General features: G+C 36.8%; 1 protein-coding gene across 1 annotated transcript in view; it reads right to left on the bottom strand.

The window, feature by feature from the left end:
• Positions 1 to 1,000: 1,000 nt before the first annotated feature.
• ENKUR (enkurin, TRPC channel interacting protein) overlaps positions 1,001 to 26,897 on the bottom strand; it is a 29,679-nt gene continuing 3,782 nt past the window's right edge. The window contains exons 2-5 of the mRNA XM_032623137.1: positions 22,449 to 22,594; positions 16,697 to 16,920; positions 7,804 to 7,950; positions 1,001 to 2,047 (exon numbers count right to left, since the gene is read on the bottom strand). Of these exons, the coding sequence (XP_032479028.1) occupies positions 1,874 to 2,047; positions 7,804 to 7,950; positions 16,697 to 16,920; positions 22,449 to 22,594 (691 nt within the window). The 3' untranslated portion in view covers positions 1,001 to 1,873. The remainder of the gene's footprint in view (positions 2,048 to 7,803; positions 7,951 to 16,696; positions 16,921 to 22,448; positions 22,595 to 26,897) is intronic.

Genomic DNA, 26,897 nt, shown 5'->3' with positions numbered 1-26,897 from the left:
AACCAAACTAAAATGAGGTGCCACTTCACACCTATTAGTATGACTACTACCAAAAAACAGAAAACAACAAGTGTTGGCAAGGATGCAGAGAAATTGGGACACTTGTACAGCATTGGTGGGAATGTAAAATAGTATAGCTGCTGTGGAAAAGAGTATGACATTTCCACAAAAACTTAAAAACAGAATTACCATATGATTCAGCAAATCTACTTTTGGATATATACTCAAAAGAATTGAAAGCAGGGTCTCAAAGAGATGTTTGTATACCTATGTTCACAGCAGCCTTATTCACGACAGCTAAAATGCGGAAGCAACCCAAGTGTCCCATCAACAGAAGAAAGGATAAGCAAAATGTAGTATATACAGACAGTGGAGTATTATTCAGCCTTAAAAAGGAAGGAAATTCTGCATAAATGAGAATTTATCATAATACAGTTGACCCTTGAACACCATGGGTTTGAACTGTGTGGGTGTACTTACACGTGGATTCTTTTCAATAATAAACACTGTGGTACTACACGATCTGTGGTTGGTTGACTCTGAGGACATGGAACCATGGATATGGAGGAACCAAAGAGACAGAGGACTAATGATAAGGTATATGCAGATTTTCAACTGTGTGGAGGATCAGCGCCCCTAGCCCCTTCATGGTTCAAGGGTCAACTGTACTATTTTTATTTTATATCTGTCCTAAGGTAATAAGGAATAAAGAAACGACGCCTATACAGATATGTGAAAAAAAGTTTAAAGTGAGTTTTCAAAAATATCTGTATATAAAATTCAAAAATTTTTCTTTAATGAAAGTTAACTTTTCTACAATGCTCCCAAATTCCGTGTTTGTGAAAAAGCTTGAAAAAATTATCATTTTTTTCTGTGTTGCCAACAGGATAAAAATCAGTGTAAGCAGTAAAATTGATATTGCTCTGATATTTTATAGTTTCATATATTTTACCAAATTTCTCTAATTTAAAATTTCATAAAAGAATCTTCTTTTTGGACATTTATAGGCTCATTTATTTTGAGTTGAAGACAGCTCTACTTACATAAACTTATTGCTTAATAAATTATGTAACCTTACAAATAGAAACATTAGAATTCACGAAATAGAGAAAGCCAAAAAGAAAAAGTAATATCCATTTTCGTGAAGTACACATAGTAAATTATGGAATAAAGCACATAGAACAGCAGTTTTTAAAAGTTGGATGTCAGGAAGAAGGCTATTCTCTTCAACAATCCTTAGTGACACAATTTATAAGTTGTCTCCTTGATTTTATGTTACCTTCTTAATTTTTCTTCCTCCAGATGTAAACCTCTCAGCCTATATATAACATTATGGATATTGAAAATATTTATAGCTGTGAATAGCTGCATATGACATAGGCTATCAGAAAATATATGTAATTTTTGGATCTCTGGAATAATATGTAGAAAATACTTCAGAGTACTAAAAAGGCTTACACCACTATTTCCAATTCAAAATACTTTACAGTTTTTAACCTTGTATTCCTTGTATTACGCAGTGTAGAAAAAAATGTGAAGTTCTGAGTGTTGACTTTATTTTTCAGGGCCCAGAAATGAATGTTTATCTGAAACTAGTACATAATAATAATGAATTATGCTATCAAACTGGAAAACCTAACATCAAATTTTAATCAGGTTATACATGGAAACCCTGACGCTGGTGAAAAAAAAATTTTTTTTTCTCTATGTAAGTAAATAATACAATTATTCTTTAAACATTGCCTAAGCGTTTTGGTAAAGACTATACTCTTCATAGTACTTTACTCTTTGAAAAAAACTTATGATTTAATTTCTATGTTTTCCGTGTTTTTTTTTTCTATGTTAAAATGACTATATTTTTAAAAATCCACCATTACTTATTAGCAATATAAATAATTTTGTGCTTTTCAAGGACACCAATGTCGTGTTCCAGCTGCTTCATTTCTTCTTCCAGCTTCTGCTTGCGAATCTTCTTTGGTATGGAGTCGATGAAGACCGAGAGGGACTGAAACTTCTTATGTACTTCTTCCCAGTTCTTTTTCAGCCCCTGCAAATGGTAAAGAAAACTGTACATAGCAAAGTAAACTGCAGAAGCAGAGTAAATTGCAAAGAAAATTGCACTGGGAAGGAAAAATGTAAACAGGTAAAGAAAGCCGACAAAAATAACTAAAAAATGATATGTGTTTATCAAGTTCTTGGCCACAGTAACAAAAAATACTGTATAAAGGCCAAACCCTGTCCTTGATTGTGTGCTCAATTCCCACTGGGAGTATTTATTTTCTTTGTTTTTAATGTTACTGTACTTGTTTTTACCATCAAATACGTGTATGCAGAGTTATGAGTAGTATGAAACTAAGCTCATAGCAAATGCTTTGGTAAAAACAACTTAGAGTTGATGTCCCAAGCAAAAAAACAATTTTGAACAGGAAATTATTTCTTATAAAAATTTTCTTTTTTTTTCTTTAGAAAAAAAATATCCTCATTCTTCAACAGAGAAATCACATCAAAACACTTGATTCTGACTTACATGGCCATGTTTTCTTATATCTGACTAAATGGAATTGTATAAAATGCCAAAATTCAATTTTTTATTTTATTTTTTTTGTGTTACGCGGGCCTCTCACTGTTGTGCCCTCTCCCGTTGCGGAGCACAGGCTCCACGTGCGCAGGCTCAGCGGCCATGGCTCACGGGCCCAGCTGCTCCGCGGCATGTGGGATCCTCCCGGACCGGGACACGAACCCGCGTCCACTGCATCGGCAGGTGGACTCTCAACCACTGCGCCACCAGGGAAGCCCCAAAATTCAATTTAACAAGAGATGATCTTTTATGTGTTTTCAGTATTAGAAAGAATTCTTCCTCCATATAGTTAATGGATCTATACTTCCCATTAATTTATTCTAGAAATGACTGAAATATCATTACATGTAACACATATGCTAATTCAATAATGTAAGTTAACGTTTTATGTTCTCAGAAACCAACAAATTCAAAATTAGGAATCTCTTAGGAGCAATAAAGGTTATTTCCATCTCTGCACAGTTATCATTTCTTATCACAATGCACTAGTGGCTCCACTGACAAAATGGTCTTAAACTCACTGAACTCATGCAATGAAATTTTATAAATTGACACTTTCTGTTATTCACTATGGGTGCACAAATCATTTTATTTACACAAAAATGAAAAGTGAAACTGAAAGTAACATTTAAAATATTGCCTGGAAATTATGATCCCTGACACACAGATGGAAAAACATATCCCATGCAAATGAAGACCAAAAGAAAGCTGGGGTAGCTATACTTATGACAGAAAAACTGACTTTGAAACAAAGACTGTAATAAGGGACAAAGGGCATGACATAATGATAAAGTGGTTGATACAACAAGAGGATATAACATTTATAAATATTTATGTACCCAACATAGGAGCATCAAAATATGAATGCAAATATTAACAAATTGAAAGAAAAAACCAGACAGCAATACTATAAGAGTAGGGGACTTTAATATTCCACTTACATCAATGGATAGATCATCCAGACAGAAAATCAGTAAGGAAACATCAACTTTAAATGACAGGTTAGATCAGATGGACTTCACAGATATGTATAAAACTTTCCATCCAAAAGCAACAAATACACATTCTTCTCAAGTGTACACAGAACATTCTCCAGCACAGATCATATGTTAGGCTACAAATCAAGTCTTAATAAATTTAAGAGGACTGAAATCATATCAAACATATTTTCTGACCACAATGGTATGAAACTAGAAATAGACCATAGTCTATTAAGTATGCAATAGCATTATGTTTTAAAAAACAAATACCTTAATAATAAAAATACTTTACTGCCAAAAAATGCTAACCATCATCTGGCAGTGCAGGGTTTCCACAAATCTTCAATTTGTAAAAATCTCAGTATCTGTGAAGCACAGTAAAATGAAGTGCAATAAAACAAGGTATGCCTGTACCCTAATCAAGTGGGATTTATTCCAGGGAGGCAAGGCTGGTTCAATATTCGCAAATCAGTCAATGTGATACACTACATTAATAAAATAAAGGATAAAAATCATATGATCACCTCAATTGATGCAAAAAAGCATGATAAAATTCAACCTCCATTTATGATAAAAAAAAAAAAACTTTCAACAAAGTGCATACAGAGGGAACATACCTCAACATAATAAAGGCCAAATACGACAAGCCCACAGCTAACATCATACTCAATGGTGAAAAGCTAAAAGCTTTTCCTCTAAGATCAGGAACAAGACAAAGATGCCCACTCTTGCCACTTTTATTCAACATAGTATTGGAAGTCCTAGCCAGAGCTCAGGAGTAGCATAATTTAAAATTATTGATTAAAAAAAAAAGAAAGAAAATATGGTCCTTGAAAATCATGGCCATACATTTAGATTTATGAGAGAATTAGAAGTGTCTTATATAACAATACCTTCAATAATAAGCCCTCATAGTACAAATTTAATCTTGTAAACTTTTCGGGGAGAAAACGGTTTATTTCCGTGCTCAGGTAAAAATGACTACAAGTTCGGACACACTTTATAGAAAAGATTTGTTGAGAAAAAAGGCCACAAATGTTGAGCATTTCTTGAGTGAGATTATATCAAGGATTTGGGACAGGGAAAAGGTAGAAGCGTCTTCTACATTTTAAAAAGAGAGGGATGGGTTAACACAGTGCTTAGTAGTGTATGAGGAGTATTCCAATAAGAAGTCCTCTAAAGAATTCTGGTTTTCTATAGGCTTTCATTATGAAATGGGAAATATGTTTCCACAGTGCTCCACAGGGTTGCCTGTTGCAGAGAAGAAATCTATGTATTTATACACTTTGAAATATCAAAGGTTTTTCATAGCTCCTTGGGTGATCTTTCCCTATTCCTTGTGGTCACAGCAGCTACACGTTTTGCAGTATTTCTTTTTAAAGGATAGGTTTCTTTATCTTCCAGGGTGTACAATAACATTTGGATCAAAGTCCACCTCTAGGGATGGGAACTAAATGTGATTGATATTTCATATTATACCAAAATAGCCTCTTAGCGGTTTTGTGGTTATTTCATCTAAAAATAATCTTTTATCCACTGCAGCGATACTGATTTTCCCTTATCTTTATTTCTTCATTTTTTCTCTCTTCTAGTTTAATACTGAAATAATATTGTTAATTTTGGAAAAATTTTCACATAGGGAGAAGCGGTCATAAAATAATAGGAGTGTGTTCAGGTCCATGCTCCTCTGCTGCCACCCCCATCCATTCTCCACCTCTGGCTCTGCGCTGTGACTAGGGGCTGGGCGGTGGTGGGGCTGAGGTATTTATTCCTATGGGCTGCTCCTCCCCCAGCGCTGTTCCCTCCAGCCTCTGCCTGAATTCAGCTAAGGAAGACACCGGTGGGAGGAGAGCAAGCTTGGGGCATTTCTTCCCCCACCCTGGACATCACCTGGACACGACTGGCCCTTGCATCTGTGACGACAGTGCCTGTCGGAGCCCCTCTTCCAGGCTCCAGCTCCCACCCGGCTCTGGTAATGCTGTTTCCTGCCCCTGCCCTTCCAGCCCAGGGTGGTGGTGATTCCTGCTGTCCCTAGTCCTGGGTGCCTCAGTGTTCCTTGTTGGTTCCCTTAGCCCTGCTTCACCTCTGTAAATAGTTCCTTTGTAGATTCTCTTCAGAATCCCAGCCTAGTATGCCTTCCGTCCCCTGCTGGATCCTGGGCGGGAAGAGCCTCCCTCTGTTACCTCTTATGCACGAGCTTATCACGTGGTAGGAAAACACAGGCCTGGGAACTGGTCAATGTGAGTTTTAGTCCCTCTTCAGCTACCTGATAATGTTGTGACCAGGGGCAAATGTAAACCAACCTCCAAGTTCACTGACAGTAAGGACCACGTTTGTTTTGCTCACAACAGTATATCCCCCAGGCTGGGTACAGTGAGTGGAACATGGTAGATTAGATGTTCAGTAGGTGAACGGAGGGATGAATGAACAAATGTGCCCACTTAATACTGATATATTTGCATTTCATATCCTCATCTGTGAAATGAGACGTTTGGAATAATTAGACCAGATGATCCCTTCCTGGATGTTATTTTATGAAGAACGAGCAGAATGTGCCCTACTCAGGGACACATGACCGTACTGTCATAGAACTACATGCAACTCTTAACCAGGGAAGGGAGCAGGGTTCAGGGCTTGTCAGGAACAGAGCTTGTGGCTTTGTTACCATGGCAGCTACACTACCCAGCTAATAAGGCATCCAAGGGAGGGTCAGCTATTGTCTATCAAAGTGTCTACAAAGAAACTCTGTAGTGACCACATCAGGAAGCTGAGGGCTGCTGACCCACTAAGGAGTTGCCGAGGGAAGAGCCTTTTCCTTCCCAGGGAAGTTCTTCCCTTCTTTTCCTATTTTTCTTAGATGTAAAAACCTGGCTTTCACAAAAACATGTATATTTTAAGAATGGCAGAATCTGATGGAGGGAAGAGGGAAGGAGGGAGGGAGAGAGGGAGGGAGGGAACCAAAGAACAGTGCTCTTCCTGAAAATGACCGGCCGAGTCCCACTTCCACGTGTGCCAGCCTTCTTGCCTGCCTGTCTCCCTTCCTTCTCTCCAGCGCACCATTATTAATCACCTGTGTTTATACTGGGCACTAGGTTAGGCATTGCAGAGATTGCTGGCAACAAAGAGACAGGGTGTCTGCCCTCGGGCCACTCCTGCTGTCTGGGATATCCTCTTACTCTGCAGTTTAAGGCTCAGCTAAAGACCTACCTACGTCCTGCACTGGATGTTCATGCCTGCGAACCTTATGAAAAACATATGATCTGTACACACACACACATCTTTCTATATGTACATAGATACACAGCACCTCTTATCAATTAAATTACAACATTATCCACAGCAGAAATTTTATTTTATGCCCCTTGGGGCTTAGCATGATACTCTATGCAGAACAGACATTTAATAAATGTTTGTTGATGATTGGGATAACACTGATAAAATGCTAAGATTTTATAACAGCATATGAATCCATTTTTCAATAGAAATTAATGTTGTAAAAAGAGGGTTTTTTTTTCTGTTTTGAAAAGGTCACTAGAAATGACTTTGTAGAAAGCTTTCAAAGTAACAAAAAGAATAAAGTAGTATTTTTACCTCTATAAGAGAGCACAACTATAGAACAGTGTCCGTAGGTGCTTAACAAATACTCTCTAAAGATGATGGAGCAACGGTGCTCACACCCCCCAATATTTTAAATGCTTCAGATAGAAGTCTTGCATTAAAAACTCCAGTGTAAGTGTCTTTAAGTCTGTTTTATTCCAAAGAAAGAAAACACATGTAAAGCCTAACACCTGGTTATTTTAAAATCTGGACCCTTGCTTATAAGAAAGAAAAAAAAAGTTGGTCTAGGGACAGTTTCAATTATTCTAGAGCTCCACCTAGTGAAAAGTATCTATCTTATGGATATTATTTTTGAAAAATTCAGGGGCATGGGAATGAAAATCAAAATGCTTTTTTACTTTATTTATGCACATTCATTGAAGGAGAAGCTTAGCTTGCTTATGACACTACTTCAGGAAGAAACAGAAGCTCACCTAGTTGGAAACAAATTATTATTCAACAGTCCCTATTTCACAACTTTTTGCTCTCCCCAAGAGCCAGCTTTGTTGCATGCAGTTGTCACTATAATCAAAAGAGAGTGTTCTGATTTCAAAATCAAAGTGCGGGCCTTAATAATCACTGATGGTGGACCTTTCTTTCAGAGATGTTTTAAAGAGTTACACATGAATGTAAACTTCAGACGCTTACCTGCAGAACTGCCTCCCTTTCTTCATCAGATAGCCTTTTCATAGCTGCTTCCCTGAGGTTTTCCTGGATATAGTTATCATACTCTTCCTGGGCTTTCTTCACTTCTTCATTTCGCTTACGTATGTAATCAGGCGTGACACCATAACCCTTGTAAGGATTTTTCAGGAAAAAAAAAAAAAAATCAACATCCTGAAAGTAATCTTACCTATGTGTACATACCAACCAATGATTAGGAGCAAAAGAAATGTTACAGACTTAAAGCCTTTGCTCAAAACACTGCAAGTTAACAAAAGTCAGTGAATTTTTGCTTTTTCCTATTTGGAACTAGTTGATTCTGGTCATTCAAAACCATCTGTGCTGTTATCATGGCTGTTTGTTTTCCCTCTTTTGAATGTTCCCAGTGCCTGTTCTTGGCTGATGGCTTGGCCCTTACTTTACCCCAAGGAACTGGATTTTCTTTTTTTCTTTTAGGTGCTTCAGATTTTACTTTGAAATATCTCAAATATCTTAAGGTCTCTTGTGCATTATCTCATAAAAAGAAAAAAAAAAGGAAGATAAATGCTTCCAATGCATTGTAAGAACAAACTCTTAAAGATGCTAGGCACATCTGCTTTAAGAAAAAATTGACGTGGGCCCCTTAGGTTGTTTTTGGAACAACAAAATACAATCTTAGGCTCCTGGGCTGCTTAACAAGGACTGACAGTGAAGCAATCAGCTATGATTCTTTCAAGTTAGTGAATGTGTCGATACCACTGTGTAGAGAAACAGAACTACTCCCTGTTCATTCTTCAAAGCATTATTTGAGGATGTACTTGGTGCTAGCTACACTAGTGAATAAGAAAGGAAAAGTTGCTGTCCTCATGGAATGTGCATTCTGTAGTGAGAGAAACTCACCAAAAATAAAGTATGAAATAATATATATAAGTGCTCCACAGTAAAATACAGTAAGAAAAAAGAAAGTCATGAGAGCTATTTGAGATAAATAAAGATGTCAGAGAAGACCAGAGGGCAGACAGCAGAAGCAAGAAGAACTACAATCCTGCAGTCTGTAGAACAAAAACCACATTCACAGAAAGAGAGACAAGATGAAAAGGCAGAGGGCTATGTACCAGATGAAGGAACAAGATAAAACCCCAGAAAAACAACTAAATGAAGTGGAGATAAGCAACCTTCCAGAAAAAGAATTCAGAATAATGAGAGTGAAGATGATCCAGGACCTCGGTCAAAGAATGGAGGCAAAGATCGAGAAGATGCAATAAATGTTTAACAAAGACCTAGAAGAATTAAAGAACAAACACCCAGAAGAATTAAAGAAGAAACAAACAGAGATGAACAATACAATAACTGAAATGAAAAATACACTAGAAGGAATCAATAGCAGAATAACTGAGGCAGAAGAACAGATAAGTGACATGGAAGACAGAATGGTGTAATTCACTGCCATGGAACAGAATAAAGAAAAAAGAATGAAAATAAATGAAGACAGCCTAAGAGACCTCTGGGACAACATTAAATGCAACAACATTTGCATTATAGGGGTCCCAGAAGGAGAAGAGATAGAAGAAGGATCCGAGAAAATACTGGAAGAGATTATAGTCGAAAACTTCCCTAACATGGGAAAGGAAATAGCCACCCAAGTCTAGGAAGTGCAGAGAGTCCCAGGCAGGATAAACCCAAGGAGAAACACACTGAGACACACAGTAATCAAATTGACAAAAATTAAAGACAAAGAAAAATTATTGAAAGCAGCAAGGGAAAAATGACAAATAATATACAAAGGAACTCCCATCAGGTTAACAGCTGATTTCTCAGCAGAAACTCTATAAGCCAGAAGGGAGTGGCATGATATATTTAAAGTGATGAAAGGGAAGAACCTACAACCAAGATTAGTCTACCTGGCAAGTATCTCATTCAGATTTGATGGAGAAATCAAAAGCTTTACAGACAAGCAAAAGCTAAGAGAATTCAGCACCACCAAACCAGTCCTAAAACAAATGCTAAAGGAACTTCTCTAAGTGGGAAACACAAGAAAAGAAAACGACCTACAAAAACAAATGCATCACAGTTAAGAAAATGGTAATAGGAACATACATATGGATAATTACCTTAAACATGAATGGATTAAATCCTCCAACCAAAAGACACGGGCTTGCTGAATGGATACAAACACAAGACCCATATATATGCTGTCTACAAGAGACCCACATCAGACCTAGGGACACATAAAGACTGAAAATGAAGGGATGGAAAAAGATATTCCATGCAAATGTAAATCAAAAGAAAGCTGGAGTAACAATACTCATATCAGATAAAACAGACTTTAAAATAAAGAATGTTACAAGAAACAAGGAAGGACACTAAATAATGATCAAGGGATCATTCCAATAAAAAGATATAACAAATATAAATATATATGCCCCCAACATAGGAGCACCTCAATATATAAGGCAACCGCTAACAGCTATAAAAGAGGAAATCGACAGTAACACAGTAATAGTGGGAGACTTTAACACCTCACTTACACCAATGGACAGATCATCCAATGAGAAAATTAATAAGGAAACACAAGCTTTAAATGACACAATAAACCAGATAGAATTAATTGATATTTATAGGACATTCCATCCAAAAATAGAAGATTACACTTTCTTCTCAAGTGCACATGGAACATTCTCCAGGATAGATCACATCTTGGGTCACAAATCAAGCCTCAGTAAAGTTAAGAAAATTGAAATCATATCAAGCATCTTTTCTGACCACAACGCTATGAGATTAGAAATCAATTACAGGGAATAAAACCACAAAAAACACAAACACATGGAGGCTAAACAATACATTACTAAATAACCAAGAAATCAAAGAGGAAATCAAAAAATACGTAGAAACAAATGACAATGAAAACACGACGATACAAAACCTATGGGAGGCAGCAAAAGCAGTTCTAAGAGGGGAGTTTACAGCAATACAAGCCTCCCTCAAGAAACAAGAAAAATCTCAAATAAACAATCTAACCTTGCACCTAAAGGAAATAGAGAAAGAAGAACAAACAAAACTCAAAGTTAGTAGAAGGAAAGAAACCATAAAGAGCAGAAATAAATGAAATAGAAACAAAGGAAACAATAGCAAAGATCAATAAAAATAAAAGCTGGTTCTTTGAGAAGATAAACAAAATTGACAAACCATTGGACAGACTCATCAAGAAAAAGAGGGAGAGGACCCAAATCAATAAAATTAGAAATGAAAAAGGAGAATTTACAACAGACACCGCAGAAATACAAAGCATCCTAAGAGACTACTACAAGCAACTCTATGCCAATAAAATGGACAACCTGGAAGAAATGGGCAAAGTCTTCGAAAGGTATAACCTTCCAAGACTGAACCAGGAAGAAATAGAAAATATGAGCAGACCAATCACAAGTAATGAAATTGAAACTGTGATTAAAAATCTTCCAACAAACAAAAGTCCAGGACCAGATGGCTTCACAGGTGAATTCTATCAAATATTTAGAGAAGAGCTAACACCCATGCTTCTCAAACTCTTCCAAAAAATTGAAGAGGAAGGAACACCCTCAAACTCATTCTATGAGGCCACCATCACCCTGATACCAAAACCAGACAAAGATACTACAAAAAAAGAAAACTACAGACCAATATCACTGATGAATATAGTCAACAAAATACTAGCAAACAAAATCCAACAATACATTAAAAGGATCATACACCATGATCAAATAGGGTTTATCCAGGGATGCAAGGATTCTTCAATATATGCAAATCAATCTATGTGATACACCATATTAACAAACTGAAGAATAAAAACCATATGATCTTCTCAATAGATGCAGAAAAAGCTTTTGACAAATTCAACACCCATTTATGATAAAAACTCTCCAGAAAGTGGGCATAGAAGGAACCTACCTCAACATAATAAAGGCCATATAAGACAAACGCACAGCAAATATCAGTCTCAATGGTAAAACACTGAAAGCATTTCCTCTAAGATCATGAACAAGACAAGGATGTCCACTCTCGCCACTATTATTCAACACAGTTTTGGAATTCCTAGCCACGGCAATCAGAGAAGAAAAATAAAAGGAATACAAATTGGAAAAGAAGAAGTAAAACTGTCACTGTTTGCAGATGTCATGACACTATACATAGAGAATCCTAAAGATGCCACCAGAAAACTACTAGAGCTAATCAATGAATTTGGTAAAGTTGTAAATAATTACATAAGTAATGCACAGAAATCTATTGCATTCTTATACACTAATGATGAAAAATCTGAAAGAGAAATTAAGGAAACACTCCCATTTACCACTGCAACAAAAAGAATAAAATACCTAGGAATAAACCTACCAAGGGAGACAAAAGACCTGTATGCAGAAAACTATAAGACACTGATGAAAGAAATTAAAGATGATACAAACAGATGGAGAGATATACCATGTTCTTGGATTGGAAGAATCACTATTGTGAAAATGACTATACTACCCAAAGCAATCTACAGATTCAATGCAATCCCTATCAAATTACCAATGGCATTTTTTATAGAACTAGAACAAAAAATCTTAAAATTTGTATGGAGACACAAAAGACCCCGAATAGACAAAGCAATCTTGAGGGAAAAAAACGGAGCTGGAGGAATCAGACTCCTTGACTTCAGACTATACTACAGAGCTACAGTAATCAAGACAATATGGTACTGGCACAAAAACAGAAATATAGATCAATGCAACAGGATAGAAAGCCCAGAGATAAACCCACGCACATATGGTCACCTTATCTTTGATAAAGGAGGCAAGAATATACAGTGGAGAAAAGACAGCCTCTTCAATAAGTGGTACTGGGAAAACTGGACAGCTACATGTAAAGGAATGAAATTAGAACACTCCCGAACGCCATACACAAAAATAAACTCAAAATGGATTAGAGACCTAAATGTAAGACTGGACACTATAAAACTCTTAGAGGAAAACATAGGAAGAACACTCTTTGAATAAATCACAGCAAGATCTTTTTTGATCCACCTCCTAGAGTAATGGAAATAAAAACAAAAATACACAAATGGGACCTAATGAAACTGAAAAGCTTTTGCACAGCCAAGGAAACCATAAACAAGATGAAAAGACAACCCTCAGAATGGGAGAAAATATTTGCAAACGAATCAATGGACAAAGGATTAATCTCCAAAATATATAAACAGCTCGTGCAGCTCAATATTAATGAAACAAACAACCCAATCAAAAAATGGGTAGAAGACCTAAATAGACATTTCTCCAAAGAAGACATACAGATGGCCAAGAAGCACATTAAAAAACTGCTCAACATCACTAATTATTAGAAAAATGCAAATCAAAATTACAATGAGGTATCACCTCACACCAGTTAGAATGGGCATCATCAGAAAATCTGCAAACAACAAGTGCTGGAGAGGGTGTGGAGAAAAGGGAACCCTCTTGCACTGTTGGTGGGAATGTAAATTGATACAGCCACTATGGAGAACAGTATGGAGGTTCCTTAAAAATCTAAAAATAGAATTACCATATGACCCAGCAATCCAACTACTGGCATATACCCAGAGAAAACCATAATTCAAAAGGACCAATGCACCCCAATGTTCATTGCAGCACTATCTACAATAGCCAGGACATGGAAGCAACTTAAATGCCCATCAACAGACAAATGGATAAAGAAGATGTGGTACATATATGCAATGGAATATTACTCAGCCATAAAAAGGAACAATATTAGGTCATTTGTAGAGACGTGGATGGATCTAGAGACTGTCACACAGAGTGAAGTAAGTCAGAAAGAGAAAAACAAATATCATATATTAACGCATATAGGTGGAACCTAGAAAAATGGTACAGATGAACCAGTTTGCAGGGCAGAAACAGAGACAGAGATGTAGAGAACAAACATATGGACACCAAGGGGGGAAAGCGGAGGGGGGTGGTGGTGGGGGGATGAATTGGGAGATTGAGATTGACATGTATACACTAATATGTATAAAATGGATAACTAATAAAAACCTGATGTATAAAAAAATAAATTTAAGTTAAAAAAAAAAGATGTCAGGGAAGACCTCTCTGAGGAAGTAGCTGTTGTGAGATATGAGTCATTAAAACTATTCACAAATATTCTGGTTCTTCTCCTTCTAGGCACTTGGTATGACAATATTTTCCTGCTCCCCTTCAAGTAAGATGCAGCCTGTGACCTGAATTTCCCCGTGTGAGTAGAAGTAATGTCCTTTTTGGGTAGAAGCCTCATGAATTAATGGTTGACTTGTCATGTTCTTTTTCTCTCTGGTATGGTGATGGGTGATGTTTTGGTTTGCCTGGGTCCTGGGGTCAGGACAAGAAGCAGAGCTCCCAACAGTCCTCAATGCACAGGTAGCACAAGCAACCAATAAAACCCAGTTGCTTTTAGTTACTGCAACTTGGGGGTTGTTAGCCACAGCACAACCTAACCTAATCCTGACAATAAGGGATAGAAATCCTAGCTACATATGTGTTCTGGAAAGTTGCAAAGCACTATACAAATAGACTCTAAGAGCTCAGTATTCTGGTAAGTTAGTTTCATGGTAACCAGTCCAATCCATTTCAGGAAACACTGAGGGCAACCCTCATTTCAGCTTAGTACAATCACTGAGGTTCCCAATGATGATTGTGTCATCACAAGTGATTAAATTATATTTGGCACACTCTGTGTAGGAAAAGGAACTACGTCACAAATGGGTAAAAGCTGCAGTGATCTGAAATATTCCTATGTGCTGGATCATTGAGGGTAATGCATAGTATTAATATTAATAATTGCGTATATTATAATATCCGCTCTTTACTGAACTTCTGTTAGGTACCAGGTATTGTGTCAAGTGCTGAATATATTTTATATCATTTCAATCCTCACCATGCTGTGATAAATCTAATAACTTGGTAAAAATCACAGAGTTAAGTAAGTGGCAGAGTTAGAATTTGAAACGCTTGTCTTCCTACTATTGCTATGTAACTCAGGCAAACATCCATGCTTCAGTTTGCTTACACAAAATATTCTCATGGCACAAATGGGCATGTAATACTTTATTTGGAACTAAAACATGAGGTTCATTCACTTTTAAAAAATGGCCTTGCCTTTAAAAGGACTCACTATCTCACTTGCCAATAACAGATTTTTTTTAGCTTAACTCAGATAAGTAGAAAGTAAGTTGAGTTAGTCCTTCGTAAGCCCTGACTGGTTAGCCATCGAGAGTACACTAGGCGCAGAGAATTTGCGTGGCTTCGTAGACAAGCACAGGTAGACTAACCTCGTATTTTTCTGTCTCTGTGATGGAGACTCTCAGTTTCCTGTTCAAGGCAGAAAATGTATTGAAGTGGACAGCTTAGGCAGAAGGCAGCCAGTGTGGCGGTTTGTGGCATGACCATCAAAGGAGAAGGGTTTTTATGTGATGGTGGAGAAAGGATGGATTGGAAATCGCTTTAAAGAGCCAGGAGAATGAAGTTTCTGCTTTTCCACACCCTGTGGGACAAGGACCCCGAAGAGCCTCCAGGGGCCATAGAAGGAGGACGTATCCAGAGAAACTTGAAATCTTTGTAAGCATGAGCTGCCAACTCCAGGATCCCTACTAAGGTCTTCCAAAGGTGTCTCAGCCAGCTGAGTGACAATGGTTTCTCAGGGAATAAGTAGTGTTCTCTGGCAACAGCCTTGAGGTTCCTGTTTTGATGGTGAACAGTCACTGGATTCACCATGGTAGATCACTGGATGACCTCAGTACAAGCCCCTCTTACATGTTACAAATTCCTCTTTTTCTCTTCTTTTCTTCCTTATTTCCTTCCTTTCTTTTTTGCCCAAGTTATTATTATGCATTATTACTCTTTAGGATTTTGTACTCATATACTATGTGTGTTTCCAGCACTTTTGTGCTCTATAAGTATGCAAAGTAAAATAGGTTTTATAGAAGGTATTTTGCATAAGCTTTTTAAATTTTAAAGTTCTGTATTTAAACTGCTAAACCCAAGCTTCTATAATTTTCAACAATGAAATTATGTGCCTACCTGATAAGCACCTTTTCAGATAGAAATGAAGGTCCTGAAAAGACTGACTATTGTACAGTACTTTCAAGGTCTGCTTTACTCTAAACCAAACACAAATGAGTATATTCAAACTGAAATAGTACTGTGAATTATTTACAGTACACTGATAGGATGGATGGTTCTAAAGTTGTTTTCCTCTTCATTTCTCTCATTCTGTTAACAAGATAATGTAAACTAATGACTGAATCTTAGGATCTTCTGAAAGGTTATTCCTTCTAGATTTGTAGTAACAACGTGCTTCTAGTGACAATTCCACCTCACCAAAAACAAGTACCTTTCAGAGAATATTTGCTATAAATGTTAAATACATTAATAATTGAAATTACGAAAAACAGTTATAGTTTCCCTCTACTGAACTATATGTTGTTGTTCATTCCAAATTCTCTGTAATTTCATCACACTAGATTTGGACCAAACACGGACTTCAGAGGAACGAGAACTGGCAATCTAGATAATCTGTCCAGTGAGAGCACTATTTTTTTTAATTGAAGTACAGTTGATTTACAATATTATATTAGTTTTAGGTGTACAACGTAGTGGTTCAAAATTTTTATAGATATAAACTCCATTTAAAGTTATTATAAAATGTTAGCTATATTTCCCTTGTATCTTATTTATGTTATCCATAGTAATCGGTACCTCTTAATCCCCTACCCCATTCCAACCCCTTCCCCTCTCCCTCTCCCCACTGGTAACCATTAGTTTGTCAGTGAGGGCACTATTAGTGATAATACAATCATTATGAATACCATATTTAAATTATCTGACTATCAGGTCTTATTAATATATCACAAGGCTACCTTTTTATTGATGTACTTTGGAACTAGTCCTGAAGTTTCAAGGTCATGCTTGTCTCCAGTTCTTTTGTCAACATAAATTGGTTTAGGCTTTTTAGCCACTCCCATAATGACATCGGCTGCATTTGTATTTATAAATTTTTTTTCACTCTGTATTCCCATGACTGGATGGTCCGTCCTCAATGGTACAGGAGGCTTTCTGGGCTCATTCCGTTCCAACTTTTTTTCTGTTAAACATAACATTTCCTTGTTAATATTAAACTATAAATGTGGCTACTCAGTACTATTTATAGCATCCAGATATTTTACCACTAGTATATTAGAGTTTTATTAATAATATATTCAAATATTTAAGGTAAAAATCAGTAATCATAAATGCAAAAGATTAAATGTGACATAATTAATTAATATGTTGGAGAACAATATAAAAATCTAAGGGAAGAAAATAAACACCCTAAATCATATGCTAGCTAAAAAATTTTTATTAGCTATTGTAAAAACATTTTCTGGGCTTCCCTGGTGGCGCAGTGGTTGAGAGTCCGCCTGCCGATGCAGGGGACACGGGTTCGTGCCCCGGTTCGGGAAGACCCCACATGCCGTGGAGTGGCTGGGCCCGTGAGCCACGGCCACTGAGCCTGCGCGTCCGGAACCTGTGCTCCGCAACGGGAGAGGCCACAACAGTGAGAAGCCCACGTACCGCAAAAAAAAAAAAAAAATTTCTTATAAAGATTTCAATAACAAATGTTCAGTATGCCCATTGAAAAAAGTCCAAAGAAACATTAAAACTTTTTTCTGAGTACCTTCAATATTATGAATAATTGCCTCTTCAGAGGAAAGTTACTGTAAAATCACCAAGTAAATAAATCAAACTTGATGTATCTGATGTATCCAAGAATCTGTGGATGTTTTTCACTAAAACTATTATTATTATAAGGTATAAAAATCATGTAATACCTATGCACCTAACATGCAGCTTAAGAAATGATAAATGACCAATACTGCTGCGGTTTCCTATTCACTCCTCCCTAATTACAGCTCACCACCTAAAATAACTGCTATCCAAAGTTACTTATCTCTCTCTACCACATTCTCTTTATTAGCAGCAGATGAAACTGGCCATTTTTACACAGTCTCTTTGACTTGACCATTCCAACTTATCTATTTTGATACAGCCACATCAAAGTGGTTTGTCAAAATGCTAAAATGTAAAATAATTACACTTTATTTCCAAGAACCGAAGGCAACAACTATCTTGACAAAACCTTACTCAAAGGCTTCCCTGGTGGTGCAGTGGTTAAGAATCTGCCTACCAATGCAGGGGACAAGGGTTCCAGCCCTGGTCCTGGAAGATCCCACATGCTGTGGAGCAACTAAGCCCATATGCCACAACTACTGAGCTCGTGCACCACAAGAACTAAAGCCCGCCTGCCTACAGCCCGTGCTCCGCAACAAGAGAAGCCACCGCAATGAGAAGCCCACGCACCACAACAAAGAGTAGCCCCCGCTCGCCGCAACTAGAGAAAGCCTGCGCGCAGCAACGAAGACCCAATGCAGCCAAAAACAAGTAAATTAAATAAATTTAAAAAAACAACAAAAAACCCCACCTTACTCAAATCTTAACCCCATCACAACTACTACGGACTTTGACTTTATTCATTTCTGTACTGTTTGAACTTTTAAATCATTTTATATAACTTTTATTATCAGAAAAAAACAATACTTATTATTAAAAGTTTATGAACTGGATTAATCTCTTGTTATAGGCTGAATTGTGTCCCCCTCCCATATTCATACGTCGAAGCCCTAAATGCCAGTACCTCAGAATGGGACTGTAGCTGGACATGCTTTCAAAGAGGGACTTGAGTTAAAATGAGGTCATTAGGGTGAACCCTAATCCAATATGACTGATGTCCTTGTAAAAGGAGGAAATGCGGACACAAACACACACAGAAGGAAGCCATGTGAAGACACAGGGAGAAGACAGCGATCTGTAAGTCAAGGAGAGAGGTCTCAGAAGAAATGAACCCTGGAGACATCCTGATCTTGTTTTTTTGTTTGTTTGTTTTGCTTTGTTATTGGTTTTGTTTTGGGGTTTTTTTGGCCATTCCATGTGGCATGTGGGATCTTAGTTCCCAACCAGGGATCGAACCCATAATCCCGGAAGTGAAGCTCAGGGACCACCAGGGAATTCCCAGTAACACCCTGATTTTGGACTCTAGCTCTCAGAATTGTCACAAAATAAATTTCTGTTTAAGCTACCCCATACTTATTATGGTGGCAGCCTCAGAAAACCAATATACCCCTGATAATTCTACACTCCCCCAGGAAACATTATAAAGGAAGTTTTGAATGTTCACTTATTCATTAATTCATGCAATATACTTTTGTTGAGCAATTACTATGTCCCCAGGTAATGCTCTAGGAACTGTGGTTACAGGAGTGAACAGAAGAGACAAAGTCCCTTTTCTCATGGAGTTTACATTATAGTGGGGGATGAAAAAATAAAAGATAATATGTAGACTATAATGTATATATTAGCTTGAACTATATGTAAAATTGTTTACTGTTTTTGACCTACAAAAATGGTTATCTTCTTCCTATTTAACATACTACTGAGATGTTGTGAGCATCGTCAGAAATTGAATTAGGGAGTTCTTCTAAAGCCCGGAGCAGAGAATAAGCCTGTTACAACCCAAATAGCTCCCTTCTACCAGATACACCCAAGTCAGGTTGGGTATATCAAGTAAAGTTGGCATAATCAGTTTGCCTAAAAAACAAGAGGCATACATCTTATAGATGATCACATGGGAAACATTTAGAAGCCAGATTTAATTATGAGTTGAAAGCGCATGCAAAGGGCTCCCATAACGATAGCTTTAGAAATGCAATTAAGAGGCAAAACTGAATTCTCAGAAAATGAGGAAACAGTTTAGGAAGACTGATAATTCATTCTTAGTCGAGTAAGTATATTATAAATCTTGGTTTTTTGTGGTTATGTACTGGATGGAGCCTAAAGCCCACCCCCATCTTATCCTTATATCTATCAATATCTAAACATCATATTTTTTTCATCCGAGGAGTAGGGGTTGGCAATGTGGGGTGGCTCAGAAAATGGGGCAAGGATGTCTCTTTACAAATTATTCAGTGGTAATGTTAATAAGTCTGAAGACCAAATGACTGGGTTTCTTTTTAGGCTATAATAAAATGGCAACATCAACACGGTCTCGTAGTCATGCAGATGTTCTACTACTTAAATTTAGAGAAATCTTCTTGTACCTGTTAGGTATTTTTCAGTGTGTATAGCAAATTATTGTGTTCAGAATGGCAGAATATTCACCAAGAGACTGGCAGTAGCCTTGACCTATATTACCTTTAACTTTGTCTCACTGGACGGGGCTTTTAAAGCTCTTGCAATGCCCTGAATTTCTTAATTATTCCTAAGGCCAATGAAATTTTGTGTTTGTTTTGCCTTATAATGTTTAGAAGAGAAAAGACAGACTTCTTCCCTTTTTCCTTATTTGAAACTTAGGATTTATACAGTTAAGTTATGTACTATGCTTAACCTTGGAGAGGATTCATGAGGACCCAAGTAATATCATTGGTTCTAAGGCACTTAAAGTATTAAATTCCATTTTAAGACTTTCCAGTGTTCTCAAGTGCTTGTGAGTCACAAAATAACAAGACTCCACTTAAGCGAGCTACAAGAGAGGCTTCTGAAGACATGAATTTCAGCATGAATATTGTATTTTCAGACTTGCTTCTTCCACCTTTCCCGATAATGCCCTCATCCTCTGTCACGGCATGAGAGTTATGAGAGAGGATTGTGGGACACATAATATTGCCATAGGGAGAAGTAGTTTCATTTTTGTCAAAAGGCACACCCTAGTTGGGCTTGAGATATTGCATTATCTCCTTGATGCCAGAAGATGGGAAGAGGCTTTTTTTGGGCTGTGTTGGGTCTTCATTGCCGCGCACGCGCTTTCTCTAGGTGCGGCGAGTGGGGGCTACTCTTTGTTGCAGTGTGTGGGGTTCTCATTGCGGTGGCTTCTCTCGTTGCGGAGCTCGGGCTCTAGGCATGTGGGTTTCAGTAGTTGTGGCATGTGGGCTCAGTAGTTGTGGCTCGCGGGCTCTAGACCGCAGGCTCAGTAGTTGTGGCTCACGGGCTTAGTTGCTCTGCGGCATGTGGGATCTTCCCCAACCAGGGCTCAAACCCGTGTCCCTGCATTGGCAGGCGGATTCTCAACCACTGCACCACCAGGGAAGTCACTGAGGCTAACTTTTTAAAATAGATAGACTCATTGCCCTCTTCTCTTTATTATCTGAAAACATCAGGGAAGACATACCCAAGATGGGAAGAAGTTGCTTCCATGAATACCAATAACAATTCCTTTTTCATCCACTCTCCACTATCCTGATGGCCTTTTCCCCTGATATCCATATTCTCTATGACCACAATTGACTACATAATTTGTGAGGCCCAGTACAGAATGAAAATGTGGGGCTCCTTGACAAAAAATTATTAGGCATTTCAAGATGGCAGAAGCAGAGCATTAAACCAAGTGTGGGATCCTCTGAAGCACGGGGCCCTTTGTGACTGTACAGGTAGCACGCCCAAGAAACTGGCTCTCATTCATGAAGGCTCCTCCATTACATCTAACGCCTTCATGGTCCTAATGGTCTTAGAGATCGGAGAGTGTTAAAGCCCATACTCAAGGCTAAAATGAGCCGGATAGTTGCTTCGACAACTGATAGTAATGGTTGTAGTTTTCATCTCTTGCAGAAAAGACCAGACAGGGTTTAGATGCTGAGCTATCTTGCCCACTGAGATTTAGAACTCTTCTTATGATCATTGTTATTGAATTCATGGAGCTAGTTATGAAGATGGTGGGGAGTGTGGTGCTGGAGGTGGGGTTTTATCAGATAGTCCAAGATGTAGTTCAAGATGCTTGCACCATCAAAGGAAAGTCTATTTGGGGGGCAACTTGGCATTCTCCACTCTCTTTTTCTACTACATTGTGGGGGTTTTTGAGAACTTTTTTTTTTTTTGAGAACTTTTATTTAAAATATTTTTTCACTGAAGTATAGTTGATGTATAATACTGATATTATATAAGTTACAGGTGTACAATATAGTGATTTTTAAAGGTTATACTCCATTTATAGTTATTATAAAATATTGGCTATATCCCCTGTGTTGTACGATATATCCTTGTATCTTATTTTATACATAATATTGTACCTCTTAACCCCCTGCTTCTGTTTTGCTCCCTCCCTCTTCCCTCTCATCACTGATAACAACGGGTTTGTTCCATGAGTCTGCTTCTTTTCTGTTATATTCACAAGTTTGTTGTATTTTTTAGATTCCACACATACGTGATGTCATACATTTCCCTGTCTGACTTATTTCACTTAGCATAATACCCTCCAAGTTCACCCACATTGCTGCAAATGGCAATATTTCATTCTTCATTATGGTTGAGTAGTATTCCATTGTGTACATATACCACATCTTCTTTATCTATTAATCTGCTGATGGGCACTTAGGTTGCTTCCATGTCTTGGCAACTGTAAATAATGCTGCTATGAACACTGGGGTGCATCTACTATGTTCTTGACTTCTGCTTTCTCCTAGCCTCTCATATTCTGTTTAATATGAGGGAAAGTTGCTATCACTGTAAACATTTAATATTCACAGACAAAATAATTTTAAATTATCTGCTAACACTTTTAATATTAAAAAGAGTGATAAAACCTACTGGGTGGTAGAGTTTTTTCCTTTGAATGTTTCTTCAGGAAATCCTTTGGAGAAGGTACTTCAAGTTTTGCTGGTCCCATAGTTTTCATTGCAGTTTTAAATTTTTGCTTCTCATCTTTTACAGCTGCCTTAAAAACTGATACATACCTAAAATTAAAAGAAAAAGTTGTAGCATTTACATTTCTAGTAAAAATTATTTAAAGTTTATATAAAGGATATACATTTCTAATTTATATATATCTATATTCATTTGGAGATAGCTATAAAGCAGAATTATCCGACTCCATCAGGCTTAGGCAAGCTAGATGGAACCTGTGCCCTAAGAAAAACGTGCCAGGATAAAGATGGTCATAGTATTTCCTTATTATCCTTTGAATATCTGTAGCATCTATAGTGATGTCACCTCTCCCATTCCTGATATTGGTAATTTATGTCTTCTCTCTCTTTTTTTTTTTTTGCTGATAAGCCTAGCCAAGGGCTTATTAATTTTATTGATTTCTTAAAAAACCAGCTTTTCATTGATTTTCTTTAATGTTCACGTTTTCCATTTCAATGATTTCTGCACTGATCTTTACTATTTCTTATTTGGAGTTTAATTTGCTTTTCTTTTTCAAAATTTTTTTTTTTTTTTAGTTTCTTAAGGTACAAGTTTAGATATTTGACCTTAAACCTTTATACTTATCTAATAGAAGCTATAAAATTAAAAAAATACCTTTTTAATTCCCTTCTGATATCTTCTTTGGCTTAGGAGTTTGTTTAGATGTGTTTTGCTTAATCTCCAAATATTTGGGGATTTTCCAGATACCTCTTTGATTTCTAATTAATTTTTACTGTGGTTAAAGAATATAATTGTAAAATTTCAATCCTTTAAGATTTTCTGACACTTGTTTTATGGCACAAAGCATAGTCTATCTTGGTAAATGTTCTACATACACTGGAAAAGAAAGTGCACACTGCTGCTGTTGGCTGGAGTGTTCTATAAATGACAATTAGGTCAAACTGGTTGGAAGTATTTTCAAGTGTTCTAATAATCATTGAAAGAGAGATGCGGAAATCTCTGACTATAACTGTGGATTTGTCTATTTCTTCTTTTAGTTCTATCGGGTTTTGCTTCATGTATTTTAAAGCTCTATTAGTAGGTGCATAGCATTTAGAATACCTTCTTGAAATACTAATCACTTCAATATTATGAAATAATATTCTATATCCCTTTTAAAATTCTGTGCTCTAAAAATCTACTCTGTCTGATATTAATATAACCAGTCCACATTCCTTTGATTTATGGTAACAGCATTTTTCCATTCTTTGACTTTTTACTTACTTGTGTCTGTATTTTTAAGGGGATTTTCTTAGGGAAAGCATAGAAGTTTTATCCTTTCAAAGGGTTTCATTTCTTTGGTGTATTTAGACCATTCACATTTAATGTGATTTTTAAAATATGTTTGTGTTTAAATTTTCCATCTTGCTATTTGTTTTCTACATACCCCATTGCTGGTTCTTCCTTATTTTATTCTGCCTTATTTTTTGTTTTTGTTTTATTTTGTGGAAGTTCTAAGGTTTACAATATACATGTTTAACTGATCACAGCCTACCTTCAAGTATTGTTATGTCACTTCACATAGGACATAAGAACCTTACAAAAGAATACTTGCATTTACCCCTCCCCCACCTTTATCCTAATGTTATATGTGTGTTATGAAACCCGTAATTCATTGTTATTACTTTCCCTTTAAAAAGCCAAATAAATTAAAAAGAAATTCAGAAATAAATTTAAAAAGAAGAAACTTTAATATTTACCCATATATTTACCATTTTATGTGTTCTTTATTTCATTGTGTAAATCCAAATTTCCAACTCATACCCTTTTCTTACACATTATGGACTTTTAAACTTCTGGCTTCCACTGTTTCTGATATTTGCTGACCTACTTTCTTCCTCTTTATGTAATGTTTCTTTTTTCCTTGGCTGTTTTTAGGATTTTTCTCTTTATTACTGGTTTTAAGAAATTTTATGTTAATGGCCCTTGGTATGGTTTCCTCTCCCTCCTCCTTCTCCTTTCCCTGCTTGGGGCTCATTATGATTCTTGGATTTGTGGATTTAGAGATTTCATTAATTTTGTCAAAATTTTGACCATTATTCAAATCTTTGTTCTGTATCTCTACTCTCCTTCTGGGACTCTAATTACACTTGTATTACGTTGCTTGACGTTGTCCATAGCTCACTGATTCTGTTTTCCTTTTCAGTTTTTTTTTTCTCTCATTTTCATTTTGTATTGTTCTAGTATTACTATGTCTTCAAATTCAACAATATTTTCTTATTCAGTGTCTCAGCTGCTATTATTCCCATTAAGTGTACTATTTTCATTTTAGACATGGTATTACTTATGTCTTCAAGTTAGATTTGGGGTTTTATTTACCCTTCTATTTCTCTCCATACCTTGCTCATGTTTTCCTCTGCCTTTTTGAACACATGGAGAATATTTAAAATAGTGGTTTTAATCTCCTTGTCTACTAATTCTCTCACTGATGTCATTTCTTTGTCTGTTTGTACTGACTGATTTTTCTCTTGGTTATACATTGTATTTCTGGGTCCAGGAGCTTTCAGTCTATTTCTGATTTGGCCCTACCACTGAGGCAATATATTTCTGAGGGCACTACTCAATCCCTTGCATCTTAGGAGGAGTTTCCACTCTGGTTGGTGGGAATATAAACTTTATCTGGCTCTGCTGCCTTCTGTTGGCTATTTCCCTGGCCTTGGTAGTTTCAACATACAAAAGTACTGTCAACCAAAGACTTCAGGGAAATTCTCCTGCATACTTCTATCGTTCTCTATATATGTAGTTCTTTCCTCTCTGGTACTCTTGTGCTGTGAACTCTACATGCCTTGACTACCTCAAACTCTGAACTCTGTTTCTTTAACTCAGAGAAACTGCTGGATTTTGTTTTAATTTCTCTTTCCTGGACTTTTGTCTGGAGATTCTCTCCAGAGACTATGTTGGGACAACTGTAGGACTTGTTTCCCTTCTCTTAGGGATGACTGCTCTGTGTTGCTTGTCCAGTGCCTGAAAAACCATTGTTTTACATATATTTTTCTGGTGTTTTAGTTGTTTAAGGTGAGAGGGTAAATTCCACTCTTGATTGGAAGCAGACGTTCAGCTATACCACTTTTAATACTTTGTATTCTCATCTTACTATGTAGGTAAGTTTGTGTGGAGAAACATTCAATTGTTTCTTGCTTTTAGAAGACTTTCCTTAATCATGAACTAAATGTCTGGGAATTAACTATGGTCCAAACTGAATGAGCTCACTAGATACCATCAGGAAATAATGTTCAATCCAAATCTGTGCCTTGAAATTCCCAGGGAAGTTGGAATTGGCAGATATGATCCCTTAATAAAATAACTTCCTCTGCAGTAAAAAGGAGTGCGTATACCCTCACCTTTTAAAAATCTGCAATCTTGTGATTCATTACACTATTCTTTGTGAGTTGAAAGCTTACCATCTGTTATAGAAAACAAGATATTCTATTCTATATGAATAATAATTTTTTAATTTTTCCAAATTACAAAAACTTTTTTAAATGATGAAACTAACGTAATGGTATATGTCCATTATATCTCAACAACAGCAAAAAGGAATAAAGATCTAGGTTCCCTCCATCTCCTCAATTCATTTTCCAGAAAAAATTATGTTTTCTATATCTCTATTTATGTATGAATTGTAACTTGATTTTTAAAACTTAATATAGGGGCTTCCCTGGTGGCGCAGTGGTTAAAATCCGCCTGCCAATGCAGGGGACACGGGTTCAAGCCCTGGTCTGGGAAGATCCCACATGCCACGGAGCAACTAAGCCCGTGTGCCACAACTACAGAGCCTGTGCTCTAGAGCCCACGAGCCACAACTACTGAAGACCGTGCACCACAATGAAGAGTAGTCCCTGCCCACTACAACTAGAGAAAGCCTGCACACAGCAACGAAGACCCAACACAGCCAAAAATAAATAAATAAAATAAATTTATTTTTTAAAAAACTTAATATAATGTGATACCTTTCCATGTTAGTACACATAAAGCTTACTTTCTTTTCTTTTTTTATTGCATCTTTAAATTCTATAGCACTTTACAATTTTCAAAAGTTTCACCCACATTGTTTCATATAATCCCATAATAATCCTTTTTTCCCCCACCCCCTATATTACCCTTCCCCCCTTCCCTCTCCCCATTGGTAACCACTAGTTTGTTCTATCTGTGAGTCTGCTTCTTTTTTGTTTTATCCACTAGTTTGTTGTATTTTTTAGACTCCACATATAAGTGATATCACACAGTATTTGTCCTTCTCTGTCAGACTTATTACACTTAGTATAATGCCCTCCAAGTCCATGCATGTTGCTGCAAATGGAAAAATTTCATTCTTTTTTTTATGGTGGAGTAGTATTCCATTGTATATATACA

Source organism: Phocoena sinus, chromosome 2 (assembly GCF_008692025.1).
Source record: "Phocoena sinus isolate mPhoSin1 chromosome 2, mPhoSin1.pri, whole genome shotgun sequence".
In the NCBI taxonomy this organism is placed as follows: Eukaryota; Metazoa; Chordata; class Mammalia; order Artiodactyla; family Phocoenidae; genus Phocoena; species Phocoena sinus.
Note: the sequence above shows the minus strand (reverse complement) of the source record. Positions and strands in the feature narration are given on the sequence as shown.